The 24,502-nt window shown below is 42.8% G+C and overlaps 1 protein-coding gene across 1 annotated transcript in view; it reads right to left on the bottom strand.

Moving 5' to 3' along the window:
• LOC127634742 (elongation of very long chain fatty acids protein 2-like) overlaps positions 1-24,502 on the bottom strand; it is a 103,629-nt gene that overhangs the window by 54,324 nt on the left and 24,803 nt on the right. The window contains exon 2 of the mRNA XM_052114421.1: positions 8,947-9,010. Coding sequence (XP_051970381.1) covers positions 8,947-9,010 — 64 coding nt within the window. The remainder of the gene's footprint in view (positions 1-8,946; positions 9,011-24,502) is intronic.

Here is a 24,502-nt window from a genome sequence, read left to right as displayed (position 1 = left end):
TCTTTAATTGTCCTGGACATGGTTTTGTTCAGGCTTTTTGAGGACGGGGGCATGTCATGCAAACTGTCATGTTGGATTCTGTCTAATCTTCTACCACAGGGGTCAGGAACCGATGGCTCCTGGCTTTGTTATTCTCAGCGGCATCCACACACAAGCGGCATCACCATGCGCCACACCGAGAGCGAGAACCACACATTATTGCGACAACAAGAAGATTACCCCATGTGACTCTACTCTTCCTAGCAACCGGGCCAATTTGGTTGCTTAGGGGACCTGGCTGGAGTCACTCAGCACATGCTGGATTCGAACTCGTGACTTCAGGGGTGGTAGTCGGCATCAATTATTGCTTAGCTACTCAGGCCCCAATTGTCTTTAGTTCTTAATTGCTGCCTATTAGTAATTTTTCATCTGGTGTCATTGACGGATGCTTGCGTGATCGCAATGGAGACGGTAAATGTTTGGGTTTGGAGAGGTGGTTATATATAAGACTTTTTAATCACTTCTTTATTTCAATTTCTTTTCTCTTTCCATTTAAAGTGCAGTTTGAAATTAGAAATGTCTTTTAAGTTTTTCGTGTTTCAATAAAGCAAAAATATACACTGACCCAAGACACAAGATAATGGAAATCATTTGCACCTCCCTTTTTAAAGTTAATGAACCTATATACGTTGCTATCACAACTCTGCATAAACAGCAGCTTTACATTTAGTTTACAATCTTCTCAATTTTTGAGATGTGTAATGGAACGCAGGAACAAACTTCAGTATATGGAAATACATAACACTTTGTGGGTTCCTCAAAGAATAGCTGATGGGCCTCTGAGAGTATATATTACTTATATGGCTAAGTAGATTAAATACTCTGACCTGGTTCAGATTGAATTTGCTTACATACAAAAACAATTTTTGTCTTTGTCAACTAGTTCATTTTAAATGTTCCTGCATTGTGACAAACAAATTTGTACAAAGTAGTGTAGATCTATCATGTACAGTAGCAGGAAGTAAAGACCCCATAAAATGGATTGATGTGGGCAGTTTTCATTCCTGTGTTGACACAGTATGTCTGATTTAGTTGGGTACAGCTTTTCCTTTATTCTTAAATAGCCAATAGCATTTAGTTTACATCATAGCCATGCACCATGATTTGCTACTTGCAATTGCTAGTCAGAAGCAGGTGGTGTTAGGGGGAGGGACATTATCTTTCTAGATAGCATTATTTTGACAAAATGAGTGCAAGATGAGTCATCAATACTTTGGAAAGAATGTTACATTTTAAATAAATTTATTTTATGTTATTTTTGACAGCTTTTAGGATAACAATCATACATCTGCATCAAAGCTAAATGCAATGTACTAAAACAACTGGATAACATGGGAAGTCAGCATGTTACCCTGACAGTAACCCAATTATGCAAATTTACTGGCAAGCGCCATCTCCCATCAGACATCTCTGCATCAGTTCAATAATGTTTATCAGTCATTGAATGAAATACTTTATAAATAAAAATGACTTCCTCTTATATAAATTTCTCTTTATTTGAAACTTGACAAATATAGTCCAGTTTTTCCCCTATATGAATTTTGCAACGGTGCTGCACCAATGTTGACTTATGTGCGCCACTGTTGGGATTTCACATGGTTCATTTAATATTCTTGATGCAACATTATGCTTGCCAGCCCCAGTCAGCTGTGCGCTTTGTACACTGCACAGGAGACACCACCCACCTACACCCACACACACACACACACACACACACACGCACACACAAATACATGCACATACTCACAGTGACGTCAACGCATAACACACAGGTGTAAAACTCGCTTCATTTCAAGTGGCCCACAAGCTCATTTATGAAACGTAGTATGGCAGGGGATTACAACATTTCACTGAACGTCATGGTTACTGTCGTAACCTCCGTTCCCCGAGGGAGGGAACGAGACTGTGTGTCCAATGAAGTGACACAAGGGGTCTTCCTTGGATGCCGAACCGTATCTCTGAACCTGAGAAAAGGCCAATTTCAAGTCGGCAGACAGAATTTGCATGCCCCGTCCCGGACATACGGGTATAAAGGGAAGCGAGGCAGCGAATGCCAGTCAGGATTTTGCACTGAGGATCCGAAAATGAAGAACGACCATTTACAGTGCTAGGTCTAGTGCTGTGGCAGGAGGGACACAATGTCTCATTCCCTCCCTCGGGGAATGGAGGTTACGACAGTAACCACGACGTTCCCCTTCTATCACTCACTTGATGTTGTGTCGAATGAAGTGACACAAGGGGTCCATAAAGAAGCGCCACGCACCGACCGTGTTATGTGACTGTCGAAACAGGTGCACAGCAAGCTATTGTGTGCTAGAGGCGCCTGTGCCGGCTGCATGTAGCCCTCCCCAATACCCCCAACTCTTTCTTTTTTCTTTTTTTTTGCATACAAACCTTAGGTTTCCCACACCCCAGAGGGGGAAAAAAGGTGTTACATGCCTAGCTCTCACTATGTCTCTTACATAGGACGTAAAGTCTTAAGTCGGGGAAGGCGGTCTTTCCCAGGGGGGAGCAGGAGATAGCATGTCGGGATCTTTTAGGATGTCCCAAGTCTAGGGTGCTGAGAAAAGACTCGAAGCCCTTACCCTGCTCCTGGCACCCGGCAGGGGGCAGATTTAGAGACTGAGGAAGAGGCCTAAGGGGGCGTCTTCAGAACTCATCAGCGCTGGCGTGCCGGGGCTGTAGGCGAGGCCGGAGGCAAGGTAGCAAATAGCTAGTAGCAAATTTCCTATTCTCTCAGGAGGGAAAGACCCTGCGAAGGCCACGCTCTGGCCAGTTTTAGGGGGAGGTACTGTGTGGCAAATACACCACGACGGTTGTGAAGCCAGACGTGGGATATGGCACGGTGGTAGGTCCAGCCTAATGAGGGGGGACTATACAAGCACGGCGGCCAGGGCAGCGGGACTGCCTGGGGGAAACGTGGGTCCACTGACAAGGGGGACCGTACCGCAGAAAATACATCATGGGGAGTTAGCCTGAAGAGGGAACTATGCCCGTGGAGCCCTACCCCAGTACAGAGCATTGAGACTCATAGTGGGTCTGGCCGCGAATTCCTCCACTGAATTCGCAGGCCAAAGGGCTAGGGATGAGAAACATCCAGGCAGCGATGCACAGTGGCTGACCTGGGACAGAAGATGCACTGGATCAACTTGGTGAAGGGCGCAAGGTGCAAGTGGAACTCCCGGTTGGTTGTGCCGCGATACGAGTTCTACCGGCTCGGACCTGACAAAACACAGGACAAGACTGACTCAACCCTCAGATTGTAAAACCTGGCAAAGGTATTGGGTGTTGCCCAGCCCACTGCTCTGCAGATGTCTGCTAGGGAGGTGCCATGGCTCAGTGCCCACGAGGACGCTACACTTCTAGTAGAGTGTGCGCGAACCCGCAAGGGGGCGGGCATGGCCTGGGTGTGATAGGGTAAGGCAATAGCATCAATGACCCAGTGGGCTAACCTCTGTTTGGAGACAGCGTTCCCTTTCCGCCATCCGCCAAAGCAGACAAAGAGCTGCTCAGAACATCTAAAGCTCTGCGTGCGGTCCAAATAGGTACGCACAGCACGCACTGGACACAGCAATGAAAGGGCTGGGTTTGCCTCCTCCCGAGGCAGTGCTTGCAGGTACACGACCTGGTCCCTGATAGGGGTCATAGGAACCTTGGGCACGTAGCCCGGTCGGGGTCTCAGGATAATGCGAGAAAGCGCCGGACCGAACTCCAGGCAGGTGTCGCTGACAGAGAACGCTTGCAGGTCTCCAACCCTCTTGATGGAGGCTAACGCGAAGGAGGGCCGTCTTCAAGGAGAGGGCCTTGAATTGACTGAATCAAGTGGCTCGAAGGGGGTCTCTGATGAGATCCCAAAAGGGGAACAGGCTAGGCCGGGGAGGATTCAGTCTCCGGGCGCCTTTCAGGAACCTGATAATCAAGTCGTGCTTACCAAGGGACTTGCCATCTACTGCGTCGTGGTGGGCTGCGATAGCAGCTACATACACCTTCAAGGTGGAGGGGGACAGCCTCAACTCCAGCTTCTCCTGCAGGAATAGAAGCACTGATCAAACTGCGCATCTCTGCGGGTCTTCGGCTCAGGAAGAACACCAATTCATGAACAAGCGTCACTTTAGAGCATAGAGTTGCCTGGTGGAGGGAGCTCTGGCTTGGTTGATCATGTCTATGACAGCAGGTGGTAGACACATTAGATCTTCTGCATCTCGTCCAGGGGCCAGACGTGGAGGTTCCAGAGGTCTGGGTGCAGATGCCAGAGGGTGCCCTGTCCCTGAGATAGAAGGTCCTTCCTCAGGGGAATTTTCCAGGGAGGGGCAGTCGCGAGGAGTGTGAGATCATCCTCCCTGATCTTGCACAGCACCATTGCAAGAAGGCTCACTGGGGGAAATGCGTACTTGCGCAGCCCACGGGGCCAGCTGTGTTCCAGTGCGTCTGTCCCGAAAGGGGCTCCTGTCAGGGAGTACCAGAGCGGGCAGTGGGAGTTGTATTGGGAGGCAAAGAGATCTATCTGTGCCTTGACAAATCGGTCCCATATGAGCTGGACCACCTGGGGATGGAGCCTCCACTCTCCGCTGGGCTAAACCTGTCGTGTTGCGGTTGCCAGGGATGTGAGTGGCAAGCAGGGACTTGAGTCGCAGCTGGCTCCAAAGGAGGAGATGACAGGCGAGTTGTGACATTTGACGAGAGCGCACGCCGCCCTGGCGATTTATGTACGCTACCGCGGTGCTGTCTGAAGGAACCAAGGCATGCTTGCCTCAGATTTGTGGGAGAAACTTCCGTAGGGCAAGAATTACAGCCATCAACTCTAGGCAATTGATGTGTCAACACTGCCGGGGTCCTTTCCAGCAGCCTGCGGCAGCGCACCCGTTGCACCCCAACCCTGTCAAGAGACGACTGTGGTTACCATGACACATCTGGACACCTGCTGCATGGGGACTCTGTCCAAGAGTTGAAAGTCTGACAGCAGGAAGGGGTGATTGTCACATGGTGTGTGCCGTGGCGCCATGCCCATCTCGGGACTCGAGTCTGTTGCCAGTGCTGTAGCGGTCTCATATGCATCAACCCAAGAGGCACGACCACGGCTGAGGATGCCATATGCCCCAGGAGCCTCTGGAATTGTTTTAGGGGAACCGCTGTGCCAGGCTAGAAGTGAGCGAGGCACCTGAGCACTGACTGAGCATGCTCGTTGGTGAGCCGTGCTGTCATTGAGACGGAGTGCAAACTCCATGCCGAGAAAAGAGATGCTCTGAACCGGGTCGAGCTTGCTCTTTTCCCAGTTGACCTGAAGCCCTAGACGGCTGAGGTGCCTGAGAATCTGGTTCCTGTGGGTGCATAGTAACTCTCGAGAGTGGGCCAGGATGAGCCAGTCATCGAGGTAGTTGAGTATGCGGATGCCTACTTCCCTTAGGGGGGCAAGCCGGCCTCTGCGACCTTCTTGAAGATGCGAGGGGACAGGGACAGGCCAAAGGGGAGGACCTTGTACTGATACGCCTGGCCGTCAAACGCGAACCTTAAGAAGGGTCGGTGTCATGGCAGAATGGAGACATGGAAGTACGCATCCTTCAGGTCTACCACCACGAACCAATCTAGCTGTCGAACGCAGGTAAGAATCTGAATCTGCGTGAGGATTTTGAACGGGAGTCTGTGCAAAGCCCGGTTGAGAACTCTCAGATCCAAGATTGGTCGCAACCGATGCTTTTCGTGGGTACAATGAAGTAAGGGCTGTAGAAACCCTTCTGCATCTCGGCTGGAGGGAGGAGCAGGGTGGAGATCTCTGCTCGTAAGGCACTGACTTGTTGGCCGTGCACAAGAGTGGAACGAATACCACTGAAACGAGGCGGGAGCCAGCCGAGCCAGATTGGGAAGTGAGAGCCACGCAGCCAAACTCCGTGCGAGAAGCACTAAAAGGACGATCGTTTTTGATGTACCGGGCAGGGCTTCGCAGCGGGGGGGAGTAGGTAATAATGCGTTGGGAAGCAAAAGAGCGTCTCGAGGCTTGGGTGCTGAGAAAAGACTCAAAGCACTAACCTTGCTCCGCGCACCCGGTAGGGGGCGGGTTAGAGACTGAGGAATAGGTCCTAAGGAGGCGTCTTCAGTACTCGTCAGCACTGGCCTGCCGGGGCTGAGTATTCACGGGGCCGGAGGTGAGGGTTCTAAGGCCGGGGTACCGTGAGAACTGTGCACACCGGCTGGATGACCCAGGGAGTGGGGAAATCACTCTTTTATTGAATGTGTAGATACCGCAACCCGGAGAGGGTGCGGCAAATGAAAATAAGGAAAACAAGGATTCTCCTCCCAGCCCTCCACCGGTGGATGGAGTGGTCTTGGTACCTCATACTGGGCGAAGTCATCTACGGTGTCGCCGAAGAGGCAAAGCTGGGAGACGGGGGCATTGAGAAATGTAGCTTTGTCAACGTCGTGCATCTGGACCATGTTCAGCCAAAGGTGGTGCTCCTGGACCACGAGGGTGGCCCGAGTGCCAGCGCTGTGACTTTCGTGGCTCTGAGAGCAAGGTCGGTGGCAGAGCGCAGTTCCTGCAGCACATCAGGATCGGGACTACCCAGGTGCAGATCTTTAAGTGCCTTGGCTTGATGGACCTGCAGGAGAGCCATGGCATGCAGGGCGGAGGCGGCCTGCCCGGTGGCGCAGTAGGCTTTGGAGGTCAGTGATACAGGCTCTAGAGGGGAGTACTGGGCGGTCCCACCAGGTGGCGGCGTTCTCTGTGCACAGATGGATCGCAACCGCCCTATCCACCTGGGGGACTTCCATGTGCCCGCGGGCAGCTCCGCCATCCAGGGTAGTGAGAGCGGACGAGTGAGGGGATCGGTTACGGGCAGTGAAAGGTGCCCTACACGACCACGTCAGCTCGTCATGCACTTCCAGGAAGAATGGTACCGGGGGGTGGCATGGCTGTGAGCAGCGCTGGGCACCGAGGTACCAGTCGTCAAACCGCCAAGGCTGTGGGGAGGACAGGGAGATGCTGTGCTTCATTGCCGCACTGGGATGCCCCAGGACTGATCTTCAGACAAAATACCTGACGATGCACCTGTGACACAGCTGGTTACACCTAAAGTTGTTCCCAAAGCAATAAATCAGCGCAGCATCTCGTTCCGCTTTTATCAGGGAACAGGGGTTCTTGTGTAACGCTCTCTGATTTTTGGATAATGTCAGTTGTTTTGTTTGTCTTCAGAAATTCCAAGAGATGACTGTAGATTAATCAGTAAGAGCCTTATGAAAGGAATCTGTAAAGGAGACACTTATTCACACTGTCAGAATATTTCAATTTAGGCATATAAAAATATATTTAAAAAAATGTCCATAGACGTTACTGTTGTTAATATCAAAGTTTTAATCTGCATCGCTACCTCAAAATCAATGCTGTACTGTCAAATGTGCATTCCAAAGCACATAATATGTAATATTGGTATTTGCACGGGTGCTACCAAAGCAGGTGAGGTTTGAAATAGTTTTAATCTGTTCTTCTACCAACACACGTTAATACAGGTCCCGTGTTGTGGGCTTGTAGACATGCAAAAATCCTAGTGGAAACACTGTAGTCAGGGTAAAAAATTTTAAATAAACAATTGGTGGTATTCAATAAGAGGTAATTAACTGTACCACAATGCTAAATATCACATTTTACTCTGCTGTTGTTGACTAGCATTATTATTATAAAACACTTAATTAGGCTCTTAAGTTTAAATCATCTCTGTAGACAATATTTGAATACCTGAAAGTAAAGCTGGTTTGTTTTCTAATATCTAACCTCATTCAAACTGAATTTTATTAAGGGTTATGACACATAATTGTTGGCACATTACACATAATTGTTTGCACATGACACATTGTGTTAGCTGTTTTCCTCATTAATGTTGGTTAGAATGTCAGGCTCTCTTGCCATTTGAGATGTTTGATTTCCCCCATAGAACTTTAAGGTAAAAAACAAAAAAATCTGTAGAATTTAAATGGGTCACGTAAGTTTTGAAGTTTGTGTCATGATAGAAAGAAACCGGGTTGAGTAGCGCAAGTGTCTGTGGAGCCCAATCTGAAAACCCTGTTTCTTCAATTCTCTCAGTCTCACATAAAGCTGCTCTGCCTTCCTCCTCCATTTCTCCAACAGAAAGTGTATCATATACGTGTTATGTGAATAAAATGAGGGTCACATTTCTTGTCATGCATTGGGGGTTTTGCGTAACCACGATACAGACAATAATCCAAAATGTATTCCAGTTGCCAAATTTCTATCGGTTTATCATGTCTACCGGTATATCACTCAAACCTATTGGACATCCTTTCGAATCAAGATGTAGTTATGCCAAATTAAACAAAAAAGTGAAAATATTAGTATATTGTGTATTTAGGATACATACAATTTTATTTCAAAAACTTTTGTCAAAAAACGTAATTTCCATCAGAATAATTTCCAGAACAGAATTCTATTAAACACATCACAGAATTTGTGATCTGCTAGAAATTACACTGTGGTGGAAATTTTCATTACTTTCTTTTTAATTACAATGATTGTCCAATGATTGTTTGACAATGACATTATCAGTATACAATTTGTTATTTAGTGAGGGTGTGAAAAATGTTTTAACAAAACTTTACTTTCTAAAAATGAAAGTGCCTGAAGGTGAAGAAATACCTAATTATGTGTAAACTTTACTAATAAGAATTAGCAAATTCATGTTTAAAATAGATTTATTTGGTAGGTTCCAAGTTGTAACAAATATTAAAAATTTCTTCCCTTTTAATCATGGAGCCTGATTCACACTGTGTCTCAAAATGTTGAGAGCAGATTGTGTATTTTTCAATAAATAAAAACACAAAAGGTTACACTTACATGGTATCATACTATTCATAATTGAACAATTGACAATTAAACATAGAAAAAGGGTAAAATGTTCAAACCTCTTTCTCCAAACAGGCTATCCACTATTGAGTTCAACAGCCTGTCGATGGTTTCAAAGTGGTCCTGAAACACAAGAATAACAAAATTATTATTTTTTGTGTCTGCTATGGGTCAAAATTACCTTTCATTCCCCACTGAACTCTGTGCCCTAACATCTATGTGCCCCATGCAACATACGCACAAAATCAGAATACAAAGTATGCTTGCTTCAAGAAAAATTATGAATTGGACTTGGGCACCGTCTCATGAGAGGTAACCAGGAACCACCTCTTCCTCTTGCGTCTTGATGGGCGGACCACCAAAAAGACCATAAGAGACAACCCAAGCTAAAACAATTATGTTGTTTGTTAAAGACTAGGAAACTTTGGGATTACTGAAGCAGGAGCCTTTGTACCGGTAACCTCAGGGACCACCAAAATAGGAACCTCTGGAATGGGGGCTGTGGAAAATCTTCTTATTCTTCTCTAATTCAGTCCCTGTAGAGGTTTGGGTGAGGTTGAGTAAGGGTTGGGAGAGGAGACCATCGGTGTATGACAATCTCCCAAGCAGCACCTCCACAAGTGTCCCGGTTATCTCAGCATAGGTCCAGTGGAGGATGCTTCCCAGCTCCAGTGGAAGGGTTTTTGAGCCCATTATTTAAAAACAAAGCTGATGGCCATCTCACCCAAACACAGCCTTGTAGCCTCCACACAGATAATATGGGTATATAACCATAATATTATTAATATTCTTCAATAGAAGAATCATCCTTGGGTAGGAAAAAGTAACTTGCTGAACTAGGCCATGGTCAGGTAGCTGGTGTCCAGCTAGACTGGAGCTGGGTGGATCCAGTATTGACATATGGATTGTATCATGGCCTCTGTATTGTGATGCATATCGTATTGCTACATTGTTGGTATAGCCAAGTCCAAATATATATATATTCAGTACTGTATATTAGCTATATTGGTTGGGAATTAAGCCTCGACTGAACCAGATACCCCATTGCAGCACAATAGTAATGCCTTCATGAATTTATCTACTGATAAAATTTTAATCTACAAAGTTTGCAAAAGCAACCACATGTATTTAGTTAGATCCAATTACCAACTAAGATCTTAAAAGAGGTGTTTCCAGTAATCTCACAACCTCTCTATCCTTAGGGCATGTCCCAAGAAACAATAAGCTGGCAGTTATCACACCACTTAATATGAAGCCACAGCTTGATCTTTGAGAGTTGGCTGATTATAGACTTATCTCAAATCCCCCATTTATATAGAAAATACTAGAAAAGTACATCACAGTACAGAGACTGCACTTATCAGAGTTACAAATTGCTTGCTCTTATCATCTGATCATGGCTGCATTTCTCTTCTAGTGCTTTTAGATCATAGTGCGGCCTTCGACACCATAGATTATAACATTCTCTTGGACAGGCTTGAGAATTATGTTGGTATTTGTGGACAGGTATTAGCATGGTTTAGGTCCTATTTATCAGACCGCTACCAATTTGTCTGTATAAACGAGGAATTGTCATATCAAATTAAAGTATGGTGTACCACAGGGATCAGTTTCAGGGCCTCTTTCCTCCTTATATATGCTTCCCCTAGGAGATATCAGGAATCGTGGAAACTATTATGCAGACGATACCCAACTTTATATTTCTTCGAAACCCAGCGAAATTTCACAATTCAAATAAAAAATCTAATCACTTTATTGCCACTCAATCATATACACAAGTGCAACAGTGGGTAAAAGTCTTGGTTGCAGCTCCGAGCAACATAACAGTCATGACAGTGATGAGACATATACCAATATACAATAAACATCACATTTACACATCACAATTTACATATCTAATATACCTATAATCACACACAACACTATTGTGTTAAAATAATAGTTACAAATAGTTACAAATAATACAATGTAATGTTCAGTATACAATACACACAATATATAATACACTTACATACAATATAGAATGCACAGTATACAATAAAAAAAGTATATTAAAATATAAAGTAGGTTGTATTGTGGTGTATTGACATTCAGGCTGTTGGTTGATTGTCAGTTGCCAGTGGGTTTTTAAGAGAAAAATAAAAAATAGAGAAAAATAAATAGAAAATCATCATATTATAATGATTTCTGAAGGATCATGTGACACTGAAGACTGAAGTAATGATGTTAAAGATTCATCTTTGAACACAAATAGCATTTTACAATATATTAAAATAGAAACTGTTCTTTAAAAGTGTTCACAATATCAGACTATATTGAGGACAATATCGAGGACTGCAGATGAGGCCAGGGCAATAAATTGCAACGCACATACTGTAAGACGCCTAAGACAGCACTGCAGGGAGACAGGAAGGACAGCTGATCATCATCGCAGTGGCAGACCACGTGTAACAACACCTGCACTGGATTGGTTCATCTTAATATCACACCTGTGGGACAGGTACAGGATGGCAACAACAACTGGCCGAGTAACACCAGGAACACACAATCCCTCCATCAGTACTCAGACTGTCTGCAATAGGCTGAGATAAGCTGGACTGAGGGCTTGTAGGCCTGTTGTAAGGCAGGTCCTAACCAGACAACACTGGCAACAACATCACCTATGGCACAAACCCACCTTTGCTGTACCAGACAGGACTGGCAAAAAGTGCTCTTCACTGATGAGTCGTGGTTTTGTCTCGCCAGGGGTGATGGTCAGGCTCGTGTTTATTGTTGAAGGAATGAGCGTTACACAGAGGCCTGTACTCTGGAGTGGGATTGATTTGGAGGTAGTCTGTCATGGTCTGGGGCGGTTTGTCACAGCATCATTGGACTTGGCTTGTTGTCAATACAAGCAATCTCAAAGCTGTGCATTACACGGAAGACATCCTCCTCCCTCATGTGGTACCCTTCCTGCAGGCTCATCCTGACGTGATCCTCCAGCATGACACTGCCACCAGCCATACTGCTTGTTCTGTGCTTGATTTCCAGCAAGACAGGAAAGTCAGTGTTCTACCATGGTCAGCGAAGAGCCCGGATCTCAATCCCATTGAGTACGTCTGGGACCTGTTGGGTGAGGGCTAGGGCCATTATCCCCAGAAATGTCTGGGAACTTGCAAGTGCCTTGGTGGAAGAGTGGGGTAACATCTCACAGCAAGAACTGGCAAATCTGGTCAGTCCATTAGGAGGAGATGCACTGCAGTACTTAATGCAGCTGGTGTCCACACCAAATACTGACTGTTACTTTTGCTAATTTTGACCCACCCCCCTTTGTTCAGGGACACATTATTCCATTTCTGTTAGTCACATATCTGTGAATCTTGTTCAGTTTATGTCTTATTTGTTGAATATTTTTATGTTCATACAAATATTTACACATTTTAATTTGCTGAAAAAAGCAGTTAAAAGTGAGAGGACATTTCTTTTTGCAGAGTTTATATATATATATATATATATATATATATATATATATATATATATATATATTAGTCAGAAGTTTAGATACACTTAGGTTGAAGTCATTAAAACAAATTTTTTAACCACTTCACATATTGGAAAACTATATTTTTGGCAAGTTGTTTAGGACATCTAAATTGTGAATGGCACGAGTAATTTTCCAACAATAGTTTACAGACAGACTGTTTCACTTTTAATTGACAATTCCAGTGGGTCAGATGTTTAACTGTGCCTTTAAGCAGCCTGGAAAATTGTCAATGTCAAGCCTTTAGACAATTAGTGTCTGAAAGTAGGTGTACTGAATTAAAAGTGTACCTGTGGATATATTTTAAGGCCTACCTTCAAACTCAGAGCCTCTTTGCTTGACATCATTGTACAATTAAAATAAATCAGCCAAGACCTCAGAAACAAATTGAGGATCTCCACAAGTCTGGTTCATCCTTGAGAGCAATTTTCAAATGCCTGAAGGTACCACATTCATCTGTATAAACAATAGTACGCAAGTATAAACACCATTGGACCATGCAGCCATCATACTGCTCAGGAAGGAGACCCATTCTGTCTCCTAGAGATAATGTAGTTTGGAGCAAAAAATGCAAATCAAAAAGCCAGACTACAGTTCACAAGTGCATATGGGGACAAAGATCTTAGTTTTTGGAGAAATATCCTCTGGTCTAATTAAACAAAAATGTAACTGTTTTGCCATGATGACCATTGTTATGTTTGGAGGAAAAAGGGTGAGGCTTGCAAGCCAAAGAACACCATCCCAACTGTGAAGTATGGGGGTAACAGCATCATGTGGTGGGGGTGCTTTGCTGCAGAAGGGACTGGTGCACTTCACAAAATGGATGGCATCATAAGGAAGGAAAATTTTGTGGATATATTGAAGCAACATCTCAAGACTTCAGCCTTGAAGTTAAAGTTTGCAAATAGGTCTTCCAAATGGAAAATGATCACAAACATACCTCCAAAGCTGTAGCAAAATGGCTTAAAGACAACAAATTCAAAAAAGGTGAGCCATGAGACTGTCAGCCACTCCTCAAATGCCTAGCTTGGCCTGGTTTCGCTACCCCACTCAATCCCTTTCCAGAAACCTCCGGATAAGGGCAGAGTGGTTCAGCAGAAATAATTCCTTCCCACCCCTTTCCTTTTCTACATTTTACCTCACCACAAATCGCAATTTTACCCAATTCGGCCGAAACAGAAAAAAGACCGAAAATATATACCTCCTCTCCCCGCCCCTCAGTGCTCTGATTTCACTCTGGATCGATCTAGCCCTTATCACGGTGCTACCAAACAAAGGCCGATCATGTCAGCGGTGTGGAAATTCTTCAAAGTTTCTGATAAGGACATCAAATTTGCGATCTGCAGTGTTTGTTCAGCAGAACTTTCAAGATACATATATACAGAGTACAGCAAGAGATTCTACAGGAAAGTGCCCCGATCCACAGCAGTGCCACAACTAGCGCAGCTACAACACAACTTGAGGCGTATCTAGCTGAACTACGCCAGAAGCGACAATCCCCTTGACTACGGTCGCATAAACAAAGACCGCTTTCCTTTGCTTGCGCGGATTGCGCACAGGTATTTATCTGCCCAAGCACCAGCACAGAGAGTGAGAGACTGTCAGAAAGTTTAGCAACTTTTGTTCTTGAAGAGAAACCTTTCACTGTACTTAAATAGAAACGGTACAATTTGATGTGTATAGCAATTACATTACACTTGTTCTTCACTTGAGGATACATCAGTCGTTTACAGTTGAGGTTGGATTTAGTTCAATTACTGCTGTTTTGCACAATAATTTTCACTTAAAAGTGTACATACGTTTACATAAACAGAATAGAGCACTGATCTATATATATAATTATATATTATAGTTATATATATAGATCAGTGGAATAGAGGCCCTCTGCCATTCTGTGTTCTGCCTGTTGTTTTAATTAAAATTACTGTTGCATATTTAAACTTTTTGAAAGATGCTAGCTAAGTTCATTACTTGACTGTTGTTTTGCATATAATAGTTTTCTAAAACTTTACATTATTTGGATAATTGTTAATAAAATCTGTAAAATTTGATTTTTACAGAACTGAATGAAGAATAATATTTAATAATGTTTTAAAATATTTTTTGTCCAATACTGGTGTGTTACTTTCAATAAAAGTGTGATTTATTTTATTGGTTTGTAGTTTTTCAATTCAGTTTCATTAAATTCATTTTCAATTTAAATTCTTAAATAGGTAATAATAAAAAATAAAAAAAAGTAAATTTCGGTTTCGGTTTTCGGCCAGGTGCATCCTGGATTTTCGGTTTCAGTTTCGGCCCAGAATTTTAATTTCGGTGCATCCCTACTTTTTATCCTTCCTTCTTAACCATAGCCAGAAGCTCCCTTTTACTACTTCCTCTACCATTTATTTCAGAGATTTCTTCAAAGCTGATCCAAAGATACCAGTGTTTCAACGGGTGCTGCACTGATGTTTCCATAAACCCTCGGCACCCAACCTCCACAGGTTAAGTGACAGCCCTCACTCCATTCCCTACACTCGGCAGACAGATCAGCATATTTAAGCTTCTTCCTCTCATAGGCTGCCTCCAGTCCCTCTTCCCATGGGACAGTAAGTTAAATAATTTTGACTTTCCTAGCTGATGCAGACCATAACACCATGCCGGCCTCAAGGAGGGAAGGCTGATCTCAAAAGGAAATTTTAGCTGCTGGCAAATGTTGACCACCATTAACCAATCACTTTCATGTGTCAGGACTGACCTATCCACTCTCCGTGCCTCCCTTTTTTAACAAACCTAATGTACCTCCTCTGAGGAGCATGATGGACTTTGTTGGTCTTATTCTAAACATCTCAAGGATCTATGACAGCTTTCACAGAACCTGATCATGCCACCACCTGTACTGTCCTTGTGCCACCAAGTCAACGTATGCTGCAGATTTGCTCTTGGTGCCTTGCAGCAGGGATAACTCTCTTCTTTTCCATACCACTGAGGCAAATTTCCAGGGCTTGGAAAAGTACCATAGGTGGTTTAATTAGAAAATTAGCCTGGCCTGAGTTATCTTCCACAGGTCAGCCCATCCTAAATTCTATTGATGTACCTTCCCATACTGTCCAGAGCTGCTGCAGGCTAACTGCTGAAATCATATACCCTTCCTCTTCTATTTTAGTTACTTCTGTCAATACCATCGCTGTTCTTATAGGCTGCTGACCACAGTTTGAGAGCCAACCCCTATCCAAGACCTGCTCTTCCTGATATAGCTCTTCCAACCATTTCTTGTTGCTTGGGTCTTGAAACCACCCTGATTACAGACTCCCCTGCCTTCCAGGCATTGCCTGTTCGTACCTGGGCATGACAAGCCCTCACTGACTGGTCCGTTGATTCCCTTAGTTCTAAGAACAGCCTGGTCTTCTGCTTGTAACCCAGGGTTATGGACTTTAATGGCATTTGTAAGGCATTTCTTCCAAACAATTCTATGTCTGAAACACAACGCGGCAAGCCCAGTCACTTCCTGATAACCTGTAACCATCGGCCTTGGTGTGCATCCTTACCACTGCCACTACAGTGATCTCAAACATCTTTAGCGGCAGCATCAGGTGATGATACAATGTACATTGGTAACAGCAGAACTTGTATTTGCCTGGTATCCAAGTCCTCTTTCAGCTGCTTCAGAACCAACCCAGACATGTGTTTAATTTATGTTCTGGAAATTATCACATTTATTTTGAAACAAAATACTTATTTGTAATTTTCAATTTTGGTCAAGGTATTTCTATCATACATTTTTCAACAACTGTCCAATAAATTAATAGATATAATTTGGGGTAAAATGCCCCCATGTTGCAGGGGCTACAGCCCCTATTAAACACATTGTTTTTCTTAATTGGAGGGAAAGGTTTATGAAAATTTTTCAAACGGTTAAAAGAAGAATAATAAATATAGCTGCTGCAAGCAGTGATGATGGGCCCAAGCACCATGGGTCCATTTCCACCCTGTGGCTTTCGGAAAACAATGCAAGGTGGACACATGCATTTGGCATTTGACATTATTTAAAAAAAATGTAAGCAATTTAAAAGTTGAGACAGGGGCAATTTAAGACTAATAACAATCTGATGAGTTAAAATAACAAGGCAATGTGAAACAGGAGATGTTAAACAGGTGGGGCAATCATGTCATAGTATATAAGGAGACTCCAAAAGCAGCCTAGTCCTTCAGCAGCAAGGATCACTCAAGATTTGTCAATTTGCCAACAGATGCTTCAACAAATAATCCAGCACTTTGATAACAATGTTCCCCAAAGACAAATTGGAAGGATTTCAAACATTTCACCCTCTACAGTGCACAATAGTTAAAAGATTCAAGGAATCTGGTAAAATCTCTGTGCGTAAAGGGCAAGACGCAAATCACTTCTGAATGACTGTGATCTCTGATCCCTCTGACATCACTCTCTCAAAAAACATCTTTCATCTGTAATAAATTTCATGAACATGGGTTTGGGATTACTTTAGTAAACCTTTGTTAGTCAACAGCATTTGCCGCTGCATACACAGATACATGTAGGGCTTTTGTACTACAGAGCCCCCTGCACCAATTTTGTTGACTGTAGGTGAAAATGGGGGTGCTACAGAGCCCCCCCCCTTTCAGTGCTTGGGTTCTAATAATAATAATCCTTAGAACAATAGGGCCTTAATGACATAACAGAGACATGATACAATAACACTTAGACATTATACATTCATAGAGAAACATAGACCATTGTAGTTATTAAGACAGATGATACTAAGAAAACAAATATATTTTAAGTTGCAATCTGAACACTGTGATGGAAGTAATGAGCAAAGACTCATTGGGAGTAAGTTCCACATTTTGGGTACCGCTTGACTGATTGACATGCTACCCATAGAAGAGAATCGAGATTTGGGGACAGATAGGAGTAATAATCCAGAAGACTGAAGAGAGCGAGCTGGTGTATAAAGGAGAAGTAGTTCACAGAGCTAGTGGGGTACCAGACCATGGAGTGATTTTAAATAAAAGTAGGATTATTTTAAATTTAATTTGACATGAAACAGGTAGCCAATGAACTTCAAACAGGATTGGTGTAATGTGAGCTGAACGCTTGGTATTTGTAAGGATTATAGCAGAGATTTATATATTGCAGCCAAGCGATGGAGTAAGCATGTAAGTCAATGAAGAGGGCATTACAGTAATCAAAACATGAGGATATAAATGCATAAACCAAGGTTTCAGCATTTTTAGGGCTAATGAATGGGTTTTGGAAATTGAAACCCTGTTTCAAAGCAGCTTTACAGAAAATCATGCATTAACAGAAAATGAAACCATAATATCTATAAAGTCTTAAGAGTCATCATTGTGTAGTTTGTTTAAATAAGATTATGAAGTGTGTATACAAATAAGTAATTAAATAATAATTGTATTTAGAAACCCAGTGAGCAATCCGAAGGTGACTGTAGCAAGGAACACAAAACTCCATAGGATGTTGGTTAATGGAGAAAAATAACCTTGGGAGAAACCAGACTCACTGTGGTGGGCCAGTTCCCCTCGAGTTAACAGAATGAATATAATGCCAATATTACTTATTTATGTGCAGTGCAAGTCATGGTTTAAAATGATTAAACTAAGATAGTGTTAAGGGCCAAAGTTTAAACAAAGATTTTGTAAGAACTGTAAGATAAATGACTAATGTCTTTGAAGTTCATCCTGTATTAACTGCAGAAGTTCACATAGATGCAATTGTCCTTTGTTAGTTGGCTGATGAAGGCTTTTGTTGGCAATTTATTGATAGACTATGTATTCCATTTTAAGAGTGTAGTCCATCATTAGACCAAGGTGATGCAGGCCGAGATCTGTGAGGTGCTTCACAGTTCAACTGGCCAGTCATTTTTGTGAGGTCTTTCCTAAATCCAAGGTTCAGGCAATGGCATATGAAGTATGCCATGTTTTATGGTTGGAGTTGGCATCAGTTCATCGTAATACATTTAGTCATCATCACTCAGAGACACATAGCAGTGGAGCCTGATACCAAGCAGGAATGGAGCTGGATCCGGGTGACCTTGGGATAGGAGTTTCGAGGTTGAGACAGGGAAACAAGTAGAATAATATTAGCGTAGATGCCATAACATTTTCTGCAGAGTTATAGATCATGTCCAATGTTTCAGGTCCCGGCAGACCTAACTAAGGCAGCCTAATTGTGTGGTGAAGAATAAATTAGGTATATACCACTCCAAATAGATGAGTCTTTAGTCTAGACTCCTGAACAGTGTTTGGGAGACTTTTTCCATAGTTTAGAAGCTAAATAGGAAAAGGATCTACCTCCTTTTGTAGATTTGGATATTCTAGGAACTATTAATAGGCCTGAATTTTGTGATCTTAATGAATGTGATGGAATATAGCATGTCAGAAGGTCACTTAAGTACTGTGGAGCTACACCATTCAAAGCTTCTTATCTAGTTAACAGAATTTTTAAATGAATACGAAATTTAACAGGTAGAAATATAACAACTATAAAAGGGAGTTAATATGATCATATTTCTTGGTTCTAGTCAGCACTCTGGCTGCTGCATTTTGAACCAATTGAAGTTTATTTATTGAACTTGCTGGACAATTAGTTTTTCGGCATCAGCAACAGAGAGCATGTGTTGTAACTTAGCAATATTTCTTAGGTGGAAGAATGCGGTTTTTCAATCATTGTAAATTTGATTTTCAAAAGAAAAATTGGTACAAATATAACACTGTAGCGCGGAGGAGGGCGGGGCGGGCTGGAACAACACACGCAATCTGTAGCAATTCCCACATTGCTCTCCAAATTACTCGCCAAGTGGCAAGGGCCTTTTGAGGTCACACGACGAGTGGGGGATCTCGATTAAGACGTGAAACAAACCGATAGAAATGGTGCACATCTCAATCTCCCAAAATTATGGAGGGAGGTGGTCCTTGTGACGTTGGCTCTGGTAGTTCCGGAAAGGGTGGCGCTCAGACCGGAGGGGAACACAGGGTCTGTGCAGTCCTGTGTGGATTATATATGTGTTTTTTTTCTCCCCCTTTGGACTTCACAATTCCCACTACTTAGTAGGTCCTTGTGATGGTGTGGTTCCTCACCTCAATCCAGGTGGCTGAGGACTAGCCTCAGTTGCCTCTGCTTCTGAGACAGTCAATCCACGGATCTTATCACGTGGCTCGGTGATGACACCACGGAGACTCACAACATGTGAAGGCTAATGCTACATTCTGCGATCCACGCAAAATTTACTACGCACCCCATTGAGAGCAAGAATCTCTTATCATGGCCAAGAGGAGTTTACCCCATGTGACTCTATCCTCCCTATCAACTGGGCCAATTTGGTTGCTTAGGAGACCTGGCTGGAGTCACTCAGTACACCCTGGATTCGAATTCGTGACTCCAGGGGTGGTAGTCAATACTCCATGAGCTATCAGGCCCCCGTGGTGTCTAAATTTGACACATAACCAATACCTCGTATTGATGAGTTGCTTGATTGGTTGGAAACCGCTCGCTTTTATTCAATACTGGATTTGACAAAGGGTTATTTGCAGATCCCCTTAATGGCAATATCCCATGAAAAAACTGCCTTCTCCACACTGTTTGGCTTACACCAATTTGTGAAGCTTCCATTTGGTTTGTTCGGGGCCCCGGCTACGTTTCAGAGCATCATGGACAGAATCATCAGACCGTACTTGGCTTACGCCGATGTCTGGATGACATTATATACATTAATGATTGGCAGCAGCACATGCATCATCTGAGGGTGGTTCTGAGGTCACTGCGATGGGCGGGACTTACAGCAAACCCCAAGAAGTGTGTAATTGGATGGGTGGAGGTATGGTATCTGGGGTTCCACTTGGGCCACAGGCAGGTGCGTCCCCAAATTGACAAAACTGCAGCAATTGAGACATGCCCAACCCAAGACCAAATAGGAGGCGAGACAGTTCCTGGGGCTGGCTGGCTTTTATAGAAGGTTTGTGCCTAATTATTCTGACTTATTCTAATTATTTGTGCCTATTAAGTTTGAGGTGGTGCATAGACCAGCAGCGCAGATGGCAGGTGCAGGCATCTTTTCTAGAATGGAAGGAAGTGGTAGACAGACCGGATGACTCCCTGGCATGAGTCGGCAGTGGGGATACGTGGCGGCTGGGGCATGGTTGAGCGTTTGTCTGGAGAGAAAGCGTTAAGGGTGCACACACCTGAACCTTATGTCTAACACCTGTTTCTAATTGCAGTAAGCATTGAGGAGAGTGATATAAAGGGACCATGTTGTGGCTTCTTAATAAGCAGTTTGATAACAGCAATTTAAACATTTTAAAGTGTGACATGTTCATGTATTAAGGAGTTAATAATATTAGAAGAGGTTCTGAGATTACAGGAAATACGTTTTTTACTAGCTTAGCTGGTATTGGATCTAACATACATGTTGTGGCTTTTGATGTTTCGATAAGTTTTGTTAGCTCTTCATGACTTTTGACAATTTGACAATTATGAGACACTCTTTTCTGAGGTACTGTGACAGATGATTGCATAATTAGGGCCCAAGGACCGGAGGTGCTAAAGCCCTATTGTTTTTGGATTTTTTTTCACAATTAATATTATTATTTTTATTTTGAACACATAACCATAAGGAATTTATATGGCATTCATCATGCATAAAACTCAACAAATTTGGCACACACATCAGACATGCATAAAATCAAAATGTTATGTAGTGTTTAGGCTTGGGTGTAGGTCTACACTGCCTCCAAATGCAGGCAATGTTTGGGATGAGGTTGCTCAGATGTGCACAAGATTTGGTATGGTTACTGCTCTCATCATGTTGTATATACACTCACCTAAAGGATTATTAGGAACACCATACTAATACTGTGTTTGACCCCCTTTCGCCTTTAGAACTGCCTTAATTCTACGTGCATTGATTCAACAAGGTGCTGAAAGCATTCTTTAGAAATGTTGGCCCATATTGATAGGATAGCATCTTGCAGTTGATGGAGATTTGTGGGATGCACATCCAGGGCACGAAGCTCCCGATCCACCACATCCCAAAGATGCTCTATTGGGTTGAGATCTGGTGACTGTGGGGGCCATTTTAGTACAGTGAACTCATTGTCATGTTCAAGAAACCAATTTGAAATAATTCAAGCTTTGTGACATGGTGCATTATCCTGCTGGAAGTAGCCATCAGAGGATGGGTACATGGTGGCCATAAAGGGATGGACATGGTCAGAAACAATGCTCAGGTAGGCCGTGGCATTTAAACGATGCCCAATTGGCACTAAGGGGGCTAAAGTGTGCCAAAAAACATCCCCCACACCATTACACCACCACCACCAGCCTGCACAGTGGTAACAAGGCATGATGGATCCATGTTGTCATTCTGTATACACCAAATTCTGACTCTACCATCTGAATGTCTCAACAGAAATCGAGACTCATCAGACCAGGCAACATTTTTCCAGTCTTCAACTGTCCAATTTTGGTGAGCTCTTGCAAATTGTAGCCTCTTTTTCCTATTTGTAGTGGAGATGAGTGGTACCCGGTGGGGTCTTCTGCTGTTGTAGCCCATCCGCCTCAAGGTTGTGCGTGTTGTGGCTTCACAAATGCTTTGCTGCATACCTCGGTTGTAACGAGTGGTTATTTCAGGCAAAGTTGCTCTTCTATCAGCTTGAACCAGTCGGCCCATTCTCCTCTGACCTCTAGCATCAACAAGGCATTTTCAGCCCACAGGACTGCCGCATACTGGATGTTTTTCCCTTTTCACACCATTCTTTGTAAACCCTAGAAATGGTTGTGCGTGAAAATCCCAGTAACTGAGCAGATTGTGAAATACTCAGACCGACCCGTCTGGCACCAACAACCATGCCACGCTCAAAATTGCTTAAATCACCTTTCTTTCCCATTCTGACATTCAGTTTGGAGTTCAGGAGATTGTCTTGACCAGGACCACACCCCTAAATGCATTGAAGCAACTGCCATGTGATTGGTTGATTAGATAATTGCATTAATGAGAAATTGAACATGTGTTCCTAATAATCCTTTAGGTGAGTGTAGTTTACTTGATTGTATTTGACTCCGCCCAACAGGAAGTCAGCCATGTTTGATGGAATGTGGGATTTTCACATTTTCCCATGGTGTTTTGAGGGGCTTACGATGGCTGAATATGTCTACACAATCATATATCTTAGGACATCTTTTTATTTGATATTGCAATTCAGCATAGACGTGCCTCATCGGTTCCACACCACCCCCTACTTCATAAATGCATATTTCATGTTTCAAAACATTTGAAACTTGGCACATCCTTCAAAGTTTGGCAAGATTTGATCATTATTTTGTCATTTGTCTTTGGTGTGGCCAGTGGACTTCATAGCGCCCCCTAACATTTGAATGAGTTTATTGCTGTGGTTGTCATAGAGTTTGTCTGACATTCACAAGTTTTGGTGGGGACATTGTTCTCACCATGACCGACATAGTTCCCATTGGCTTGTATTAGCAAGGAAGGAAGTTGGCCATTTTGGTTTGTTAAAAAAAATTTTTTTGTTTGGAGTTCAGAGACCTAAGTAGATTGAGAACACCTGATCTACACAAAACATTTAAATTAGATTTGATTGGTTCTTTCATTTTGAATCGATAGATCAGGAATAATATCAACATGCTTATCAAGTTCTTTTGATGAATTTCTAATTTCTTGTTGACATTCCAAGTGCTCTGACTCCTGCTCAGGACACATCTCACACATTTTACATTTTGAGAGGCCCCTACATCCCCTCATTCCAATTTAATTTCTGATTATTTCAATTTTATCTGTAAAGAAATTAATTACTACTGTGCTGCGATGGAATATCTGGTTCAGTTGAGGCTTTATTCCAAACCAATTTAGCCACAGTACTGAATAAACACTTAGAATTGTTGTGGTTATTTTCTATAAGTTTGCTGACTTGGCAGCTTTTAGTGCCTGTCTGTAGCTACAGGCACTATCCTTTAATACACTGTGAAATACTTCTAAATTTGTCTAATCAAAATGTGTCATTTTCATTATCTATGTGAATGTTGAAGTCACCAACAATTAAAACTCTATCTACAGTAACTACTAGATCTGATAGAACATTTGCAAATTCACTAAGGAAATCAGAATAAGGCCCGGGTGATCTATATACTGTAGCATGGGCAAAAGGCGACAGATTTCTTATTTATATCTGACGGTTTTACATTAAGTATTATTAGTTCAAATGACTTAAACTTATATCCTGTCCTCTGAGTAACACCAAAAACGTCACTGTAAATTGTAGGAACACCTCCTCCTTGTCCTTTCAAATGAGGCAAATTTTTATAACAATAATCTGGGGGAGTAGATTCATTTAAACTAATATGTTCATCCGATTTAAGCCAGGTTTCAGTCAAACCATCCAAAATATGATCTGTAATAATTTAATTTACAAGTAGTGCTTTGGCTGAAAGAGATCTAATGTTTAGTAGCCCAATCTTTATATGATGTTTATCTTAAACATTTTTGTTTTTTTCAAGTTTGACCTTAAATGGGACCTATTATGCAAAATTCACTTTTACATGGTGTTTGTACATAAATGTGAGTCGGCAGTGTGTGTATACAACCACCCTACAATGTTAAAAGTCCACCCACTCCTCTTTCTTATATTTCTATTAATCAAAAACAGTGTGACAAAATGAATGTTTTCCGTTTCTGCTCTAAAGTGTCACCCACGACTGGTGATGGACTCCACCCTATTACATAGATCCTCCCCTGAGTGATCTACACGCAGTATGTCATTTTTTTCTGCGCTGGAGCAGATGCAGTGAGAAGAAGAATGTCTCAGCTTCATAAGCATCATAGGTGTTTTGTTGTTGGCAGTAAAAGTGAACATAAAGAGTCATAATGTACTCCTGCATTGTAATGAAGACGCAGTAGACAGGTTTTGTTTTTGAAGGAAATGTGCCCCAAAACATACCAAATTTGTGTATGTTTGTGCAAATCATTTTACATCAGACTGCTTGTGAATGAGTGACAATACAAAGCAGAATTTTCAAAAAATGTGATTCTCAAGCATGGATCAGTACCAACTGTAACAACTGTTCATGTTCC

Source organism: Xyrauchen texanus, chromosome 42 (genome assembly GCF_025860055.1).
Source record: "Xyrauchen texanus isolate HMW12.3.18 chromosome 42, RBS_HiC_50CHRs, whole genome shotgun sequence".
NCBI classification, from domain to species: domain Eukaryota; kingdom Metazoa; phylum Chordata; class Actinopteri; order Cypriniformes; family Catostomidae; genus Xyrauchen; species Xyrauchen texanus.
Note: the sequence above shows the minus strand (reverse complement) of the source record. Positions and strands in the feature narration are given on the sequence as shown.